Source organism: Dipodomys merriami, unplaced genomic scaffold, assembly GCF_024711535.1.
Source record: "Dipodomys merriami isolate MVZ:Mamm:240054 unplaced genomic scaffold, mDipMer1.0.p SCAF_45, whole genome shotgun sequence".
NCBI classification, from domain to species: domain Eukaryota; kingdom Metazoa; phylum Chordata; class Mammalia; order Rodentia; family Heteromyidae; genus Dipodomys; species Dipodomys merriami.
Window position 1 is genome coordinate 6,528,680 of NW_027206013.1, and position 8,871 is coordinate 6,537,550.

An 8,871-nucleotide genomic window follows, 5' to 3' on the forward strand; every position below is an offset into this window, starting at 1 on the left:
GCCTTGTCTCCCCACAGCCGCCAGGATGGGGGGGGGGGGCGGAGGCCTAGTGCGTTGCCATGGAGACGAGCTGCCGTGAGGCGGCTCCGCTTGGCTTTGAAAACGAGTCCCGGGCGAGGCCGCGTCGCGCTCAGAGCAGAGGTGGGAATATCTCGGAAGACCTAGCGCAAGCCGTTCGTCTCCGCTGGGAGACACCGTTACAGTAGCCATCAGAGCCTCGGGCGTGCGAGGATCGGAGATCGTCGTCGAGGATCCGGAACTGGTCGGTCTTCTCCCTCCCGAGAAACCCTCGCCTGGGGCTTCCCCACCCTCTGCTGGTTAACAGGTGAGACCCACGGGGCCTTGTCTCCTGTGTCTCCTGGTTGAGAAGCCTATTCCAATGCTAAATCCCCAGGAACCCCCCCCCCCCCACACCCACACACTCACCCTCCCTTGGAAGGGGCGACTTGAACCCTTGTCTGCCTGTGGACTTTGTTCCCTTTTTTTTTTTTTTTTGTCAGTCATGGGGCTTGAACTCTGGGCCTGGGCGCTGACCCTCAGCTCTAGGCAAGCGCTCTAACACTTGAGCCATAGCGCCACTTCCGGTTTCTGGGTGATTAATTGGAGACCAGAGTGCCACGGACTTCCCTGCCCAGGCTGGCTTTGAACCGGGATCCTCAGATCTCAGCCTCCTGAGTAGCTAGGATTACAGGCAATAATACTGCTGGCGCCTGGCTTTGTTCCATTTTTATAACACAGAGTTTTACCAGGTTTTTTTTTGTGTGTGTGTGTGCTGATTTCTTCCACCTATAATGGAGCAACTTTTAAACTGTGCTGGGTGACCCACAACTAGTACCTGACTCTTCTGTTTCTCTATTACACTTGTGATAAACCAAGGTATGATCAGGTTGCTTTAAAGATCAGACCTGGAATTACAGATGTGAGCCACTGACACCAGGCTTCTCTGAACACTTTTTTTCTGAAAACACTAGCTTCATTTAGACCTGGAAATATTTGGGTGATTGGAACAAGATGAACGAGTTGGGCATTTCTAATCTCCTTTTGCTGCCTTAACCTTTGGGTCAAATTCTATTCAGCATGATTGCCAATAAGAACTGGTCTAGCTGCTTCAGTGCTTTTACTCCATCCTCTTTCATCTGAAGTCCTCAGGACCACCTGTTGCCCATCCCAGCAAGTCATTAAAGATGTGCTTCCTCCTGCCTTTGCTGGAGGGGTAACCAGGTCTACACTCTGGTCAGTGTTGACTCCCTTCTGCTCAACAGGGCCGATGCACTACGATCTTTCCTGTGCACCCTTACATTTGATTGTGTCTCATTTCTATTGCTTCCTTGCCAATTGACCCTAAGTGGTGTGTTCAGTTACAGTTGGAGCTTGGTGATGTGGAAATTCCTTGTGAGTGATTTCATTTAATTTTTTCATCTAATTGAAGCTGAGCACAGGAGCTTAGTCCAAAACTGTGGGCTATACTGTTCGCTTACTACTATTTTCCTGCTTGGTTGTACTTGTAATTAATGTCTATCTCTCCATTAGACTGAACTCTGTGAATAGGGGGACCATGACTGATGTGTACTTTTCAGGATCCCCAACACCTAATACAGTGCCCTGATTTGGATCTCAGGACCTCGTGCTTGCACTCTATCACTTTGGACCATGTCCTCAGCCCTTTGGTTTTTAGTTTATTTTTCAGATAGGATCTTGAGCTAACTTTGCCCAGGCTCGTTCCAATCCTTCATTCTTCTACCTCTGCCTCTGAGTAACTGAGACCACAGACTTAACAGCACCATATCTGGCTTGCTTTTGAGATATGATTTTTGCCAACTTTGCCTAGGATGCCCTTAAACTGTAATCCTATTATCTCCCACGTAGTCTTTTTTTTTTTTTTTTTTTTACTAGCATGGACATGACTCTTTCCCCCCTAACTATCCACACTTCAGAACAGTGTCTCTTCTGTACATTTGTTGTCACCATGAAAAACATCAGACTCCTCTATTTCTGTTATCACTGAGCAGTAAGCAGGGTGGGGATGGAGGAAGGGGTGTCCTCGCTTCACTTTTCTGGGGTATTTTCTGATAGAGTTCAGATCATTGCCTGGCATTTAGATATCCTCCTGGAGTCAGAAGGCTTTCTCCTTGTCCTCCCTATGATGTTCAGAATAAACCAGCCTCATCTGCCCTTCCTAGAATGAGCAGGATACACTAAAACCTGGCATCTGGGCTTTGACAGGACAACTTTTAGTCTTTCTCTTCAGTAGACTAGGATCTGCTTTCTACCAGGCCCCCCTCTCCTGAAATCCTAGAGAAACATGTCCTTACCTGACAAGCTTTTGCTTAAAAGGCACAATTGTGGCTGTTGGAGACATTTACAAAAAACACTGACTGGCCTGGAAGGACATGAACTCGGCACTGGCAGGTGTTGGAGCTGGAGTGAAGATAGGCCATTGTAACCTTAGAGTGCTCAAGGTCTCCTGAGGAGACAGATGCTTGTGAAGTAGACCCTAGCTCAAGGCAAAGCCACATCTTTAGTAGTGTTAGGAGGGGAACACAAGGCTATGAAAACCCAGAACCAGGACTTGATCGAGTGTGGGGGTGTAGGGGTCCAGAGTGGAGTGCTCCCAGGGCATTTCCCTTAAGGAAGCAACCCTTGGACCAAGGGCTCCTCAGATGTCCACTGTCCTTTGCTGAATGGAGCAGACCAGGCTGTGTCAGACTTGTGAGGAAAGAGGGTTCTGGGTGAGAGCTCAGCGTAGGCACAGATGGCTAGAAGGGATTGGCAGTGGTTCCGTCTAGCTAAGGCCCTCAAGACACAGGGCAGGCTTATAGGAGGCTGGAGAGGTCAGTAGCAGCCAGGCCATTTGTGGCCACAGATTTCCATCTTACCCTGGCTGTGGGCAGCCATTGCTATAGATGATGCATTAGGTCCTTACTTTTCTGGCTAAGACTGCCAATGGTGTGATTAAATCAAGATATCCCTCTTTCAGTGAGACCTAGGGAGATGTATGATCTCTTCCTTCCTTCTATCCTTCCTTCCTTTTTTCTCTTTTTCTTCTTCCTTTCCTTTTCTTTCCTTTCTTTTTTTTTCTTTTTCTTTTTGTTTTTGTTGTGCCTGTCCTGAAACCCAGGGCCTGGGCCCCATCCCTGAGCTTTTTCTCTCAAAGCTAGCACTCTACTTCATGAGTCACAACTCTACTTCTGACTTTTTGATGGTTAATTGGAGATAAGAGTCTCTTGGACTAAAAAAAAAAAAAAAAGAAAAAAAAAAAAAAAAGAGTCTCTTGGACTGTCCTACTCGAGTTGGCTTAGAACTGTAATCCTTAGATCTCAGCCTACTGAGTATATAGGATTATAGGTGTGAGCTATTGACATCCAGTACAATGTATAGTTTTTTGCAGGGTGTTTTGTTTTGTTTTTAGGACTAGGAAAGTAAAGGGCCTGAGATTTCTTAGAAGATGAACAATAGGCTCACATGCCCTTCCTGGGCAGTGGTCTGTGTGGCTAAAGATTAGCCTCTGGCCTCTGTGCTCACCGTGACTTTCAGTGCTGGCCTCCAGGAAGCTCTTAGCCACTCCCTTCCCATGCCCTCTCTGAGAGGCTCAGGGATGGGTTTAATGAGGTAGGACTTTGTTACTAAACTTCAGTTTTACATTACACCTCCTACCTCTTCAAAGAGACAGAAGAAGGGACACAGGTCCTTCCCCACCCTTACTCAACCCCTTCAGTGACTCCAGCCCTGTGGGCTCTGGTTTCAGGTCACTGATTTGGGTTATTATCCAGAAGACAAGAGAGGAGATAGCCCAAGTGTTTCCCACTTAGAGGAGCTGGAAGGAAAAGATTGGATTTTGGTTTTGTTGCCAGTACTAGAATTTGAACTCAGGGCCTTGCACTCTTGCTTGTTTTTTTTTTTTTTTGTTTTTTTTTTTCACTCAAGGCTAATGCTCTACTACTTGAGCCACACCTCTACTTCTGGCTTTTCACTGGTTAATTGGAGATAAGAGTTTTGGAGATTTGTCTGCCCCAGCTGGCTTCAAACCTCAGTCCTCAGAACTCAGCCTCCTGAGCAGCTAGGATTACATGTATGAGCTTCCAGCACCTGGTGAAAGGAGAGAATTTTGAAGAAGGGAGACGGCTCTGTGATTCAGGATGGAGAGCCAGGCAAGGGCACAGTCAAGGCATGTAGTCAACATACCCAATGAGATAGAAGGGGAGTGGGAGGGGGAGGCTTAAGGAATGCCAGACTCATGGCTTGCTCATTGTCCTGTAGGCTTGTGGACCTCAGACCACATGAGAAACATGCTAAAATGTAGGTTGGTGTGCCTTACCCAAAAATGTTACTGTTGGTTTGGGGACAAGGTCTGGTATCTGAGTAATTTTCGGATGGTCAGAAGACTGCCTTGGAATATCCCAGGGGCTCAGTCATCCATTTTTCCAGAATTCTCCTGGGGTCAGCCTATGTAGGGGTAGGTGTGGGGGGCGGGGGAAAGCTACCCTCTAAACATCCTCTCCCTCCCTGCAGTGTTTGGGGGTCATGACCGATCAGAAGGATGCAGACCTCACCCATCTCTAACGGCTCACTCTAACGGCCTTGATGACCGCAGCCCCAGGTACCTCATTGCTCCCTTGCCAGCAGCCCACCATCAGTGGCCTTTCTCAGATCACCAGCAGCCTGTATATCAGCAATGGTGCCGCAGCCAACAACAAGCTCCTCCTAACTAGCAACCAGATCTCCACAGTCATCAACGTCTCGGTGGAGGTGGCCAACACCTTCCATGAGAACATCCAGTACACACAGGTGCCGGTGGCTGACATGCCCAGCTCACGTCTCTGTGACTTCTTCGACCCCATCGCCGACCACATCCATGAAGTGGAGCTGAAGCAGGGCCGCACGCTGCTGCACTGTGCCGCTGGCGTGAGCCGCTCTGCCACCCTGTGCCTGGCCTATCTCATGAAGTACCATGCCATGTCTCTGCTGGATGCCCACACATGGACCAAGTCATGCCGGCCCATCATCCGGCCCAACAGTGGCTTTTGGGAGCAGCTCATCCACTATGAGTTCAAGCTGTTTGGCAAGAATACAATGCACATGGTCAGCTCCCCAGTAGGAATGATCCCTGACATCTATGAGAAGGAGGTGCGTTTGATGATACCACTCTGAGCCACACAGCCAGCCCCTGCATTCTGATTGTTGATACAGACCATCATTTATCCTATACAAAGATTGGAAGTTGAACATTCTACTTTTCTTGGTACAGGAACACGGCAAATACCTTTTTGTTTCTTTTCTTTTTTCTTTTTTTTTTTTGGGGGGGGGGGGGTCCAGTTGTGGGCCTGAACTCTGGGCCTGGGCGCTGTCCCTCAGCTCTTCAGCTCAAGGCTAGCGCTCTACCACTTGAGCCACAGCGCCACTTCCGGCTTTTTTTTTCCCTGCTTATGTGGTGCTGAGAAATCGAACCCAGGGCCTCATGCATGCAAGGCAAGTGCTCTACCACTGAGCCACCTTCCCAGTCCCCCTTTTTGTTTCTTTTATTTCTTTTTGGGGTATGTGTACCAGTACTGGGTAAACTCAGGCCTAGGTACTACCCCTTACTTTTTCAATGAAGGTTGGTGCTCTGCCACTTAAGGCATACCTCTACTTCCAGCTTTTTGCTGGTTAATGGGAGATAGGAGTCTTACAGACTTTCGTGCCTGGGCTGGTTTTGAACCACCATCCAGATATCAGTCTCCTAATTAATTAGGATTGTAGGTGTGAGCCACTGGTGCCTGGCTCAAGATAGCTTTTTTTTTTTTTTTTTTTAGAGGTGGGGTTTTAGTCCCGGGGCTTGAACCAGGAGCCTAGGTACTGCCCCTGAACTTTTTGGCTCAAGGCTGGCATTCTACAACCGGAGCCACCGTGCCACTTCTGAGTTTTTTGGTGCTTAATTAGAGATGAGTCTCACAGACCTTTCTGCCTGAACTGACTTTGATCTGTAATCCTCATCTCAGCCTCTTGAGTAGCAGGGATTACAGGGGTAAGCCACCAGCACCTGGATGTTGCTATACCTTTTACCCTCGTAATACATATCAAGATTAAGCTCACTGATTATAACATGGTAGAGCTACGTTTTCTACCACGTTAAGTGGCAGTGCTGGCCACAGAGGGTGAGGCTGGTAGAAGCCCAGACCAACAAACTAGTGCCCAGTGCAGCTGGCAGGCCTGGAATCATGCAGCCCTCTCAATCCTAGAATGAGCCTGCCATAATTTCTCATTCCTTCAGAGCCAGAGTCTTAACATATCATGAGCTTCTCCCAGTCAGTGCCAGCCTCTTGGATACATGGCCCGCAAAAGGTGCTCAAGGAACCCTGGTGGACTCCACCAGTGGTTTCACCACAATGGCCCAACTCTGGTTTTCTAGGTTGGACTTACAGTGGAATTGGGCCACCATGGTAAAATACATGTCGCCCTAGTCCACTTCATATTGACATTTCTTCCATCTGTACAGAGCCGCTTACTGTTTACAAAGTGCTCTATCCAGAGTCGGTGTGGGAGAAAAACTACTTTCCATTCCACCTCAGAAGAGACTCAAGCTTCGACGCCTTTTCAGGGTTCCCTCTGAGAAGAGCTGGGTCACCAAAAGGCTTGGTGGTGAATTGCTGACTATCCAGCCAGTGCCCAGCCTGGCTGGCCATCAGGATCCACGTGCACATGTCAGAGGGACAAATGAGTGCTCCAGCAGGCCCTGGAAATCCAGAGTCACTCAAACCTGCGGTGCCAGGATCTAAGCGAACCCTCGCTGTTGTTCTAGCCTGAGCTTTTCAGATCATGAATGAATGAGACAAAGAAGTGCACTGCTTGGCTTGATGTCCTGACCCAGAGCTGTGCATCTCCAGCCCAGAAAGGCCCAAAGCTTTCTCTCTAAGCCCTTCCCTGCAAACCCTACTCTCACAAAGGGTGGCCAGGGGTCAGATGTAGTAAATCCAGAGAGAAGAAAAAAAAAAAATCACCATTCTAGACTGGTCTCAAAGTTCTTGTTTTAAGAAAAAATTCGAAATAAATATGCCATAAAGTTAACTTTGGGATATACAGTTCTTTGAGGTTTATTATTGTTTGGGTGATAGCAGGGTTTGAACCTTTATTTTTCATATAGGGTTTTGTGTTTGTGCCCAGGTCCAGATCCTCCTGTTTGGGTAGCTCACATGACAGGCATGAGTCACCACACCCACCCATAAAGGCTTTTCCCCCCTAGTGCTAAGGATTGAACTCTGGGTCTTGTGTCTGTTAGGTGGGCACCCTGACACTTCAACCACACCTCCAGTTGTTTGTTTGTTTTTGAGAGGGGGTCTCAAAGCCCAGACACATCTGTAGCCCATGTAGCCCAGGTTCACCACGTAGGCTCAGTCTTGAACCCCCTGCCTCTGAGTACTGGCATCACCTGTCTAAACTTCCATGGCCAGGGGACATTATATCTACCTTTACCTTCACTAGTGCTACATGGCTATCTTGATTAATATGGCTTTGTAATTAACTCTTCAAACCAAGAAGTTTGTTTTCTCCAGTTTTATTCTTTTAAAACAATTTTTTGGTGGTTTTTGTTTCTTTGTTTTCTGAGTCAATCAGCTTTTTATCAATAACACAGGAATCCTGCCAGAATTTTGCTTGGAATTAAGCCTATTGATATCTTTACTCTATGGAATCTTCTGATCTATGAATATATTACATCTTTCCATTGATTCAGGTGTAGTTTTGAGCACAGAGAAGGTATTTACACTTACAATGATCACTTCTTGTGTAGTGCAGTTAGCTTTATATATTAAATAATTATTTCATTTTTGGGAAACTTTTTTCTAGTTGCTCATCGTTAGTGTAGAGATGCTAACAATGATTATTTGGGTGTTGATCTTTGTTTTTTGTTTGGGGATTTTTTTTTTTTTTTTGCTGGTCCTGGGGCCTGAACTCAGGGCCTGCGTGCTGTCCCTGGGCTTCTTTGTGCTCTAGACTTGAGTCACAGTGGCACTTCCTGCTTTTTTGAGTAGTTTATCAGAGATGAGAGTCTCACGGGTACTTTTCTGCCCAGGCTGGCCTTGAACTGCAATCCTCAGATCTCAGCCTCATGTGTAGTAGCTGGGTTTAGAGGCATAAGCCATTGGTTGCCCAACTGGGTGTTAATCTTTTAACTTGGGACCTTGCTAAACTCATTTAGAGAAGCATTTTGTCCAATCCAGGCAGAAAGGTCTGTGAGACTCTTATCTCCAATTAACTACCAAAATAACTGGAAATGGAGGTATGGCTGAAATGGTAGAGCACCAGCCCTGAGTGAGAAAGAATAGAGATTGAAAGGCCCTGAGTTCAAGTCCCAGAACCAGCACACACAATAAACACACACACACACACACACACACACAATTTATTTTTAAAGAGGATCTAATAGAGCCAAATGTGACCTTTGAGATTGGATCAAAAGGGACCTTGTGGCCTCTTGCTGTCTTGAATTATTCTGGTAGAAAGCAGCTCAAATCATGAGAACATTCCAAAGCCCTATGGAGAGGGTCACATGGCCAGAAACCAAGGCCTCCAGCCAACAGATATGAATAACTTTTTTGTTGTGTGTGTGTGTGTTTTTTTTTTTTTTTGCCGGTCATGGGGCCTGAACTCTGGGCCTGGGCACTGTCCCTCAGCTCTTCAGCTCAAGGCTAGCGCTCTACCACTGGAGCCACAGCGCCACTTCCGGCTTTTTGTTTATGTGGTGCTGAGGAATCGAACCCAGGGCTTCATGCTTGCAAGGCATGCACTCTACCGCTGAGCCACCTTCTCAGCCCCCTGTTTTTTTGTTTTTTGTTTTTGTTCGTCATGGGGCTTGAACTCAGGGCCTGGATACTGTCCCTGAGTTCTTTTGCTCAAGGC

General features: G+C 47.3%; 1 protein-coding gene across 2 annotated transcripts; it reads left to right on the plus strand.

The window, feature by feature from the left end:
* Positions 1–106: 106 nt before the first annotated feature.
* On the plus strand, positions 107–7,035 carry Dusp18 (dual specificity phosphatase 18). Of its 2 annotated transcripts, XM_069994789.1 has the most exons (3): positions 107–325; positions 4,510–5,124; positions 6,473–7,035. In XM_069994789.1, the coding sequence occupies exons 2-3, from the start codon at positions 4,582–4,584 to the stop codon at positions 6,584–6,586; spliced, it is 657 nt and encodes a 218-aa protein (XP_069850890.1). In that variant the 5' UTR covers positions 107–325; positions 4,510–4,581; the 3' UTR covers positions 6,587–7,035. The 2 variants fall into 2 exon arrangements, with proteins under 2 accessions (XP_069850890.1, XP_069850891.1); XM_069994790.1 differs by lacking the exon at positions 6,473–7,035 and having other exon boundaries at positions 4,510–5,289.
* Positions 7,036–8,871: the final 1,836 nt, after the last annotated feature.

Excerpts from the sequence above, each read along its gene's own strand:
- Dusp18 (XM_069994789.1), top strand. The coding sequence starts at position 4,582 with ATGACCGCAGCCCCAGGTACCTCATTGCTCCCTTGCCAGCAGCCCACC. Across the intron at positions 5,125-6,472 it reads CTGACATCTATGAGAAGGAG|AGCCGCTTACTGTTTACAAA; the intron begins GTGCGTTTGATG and ends CCATCTGTACAG.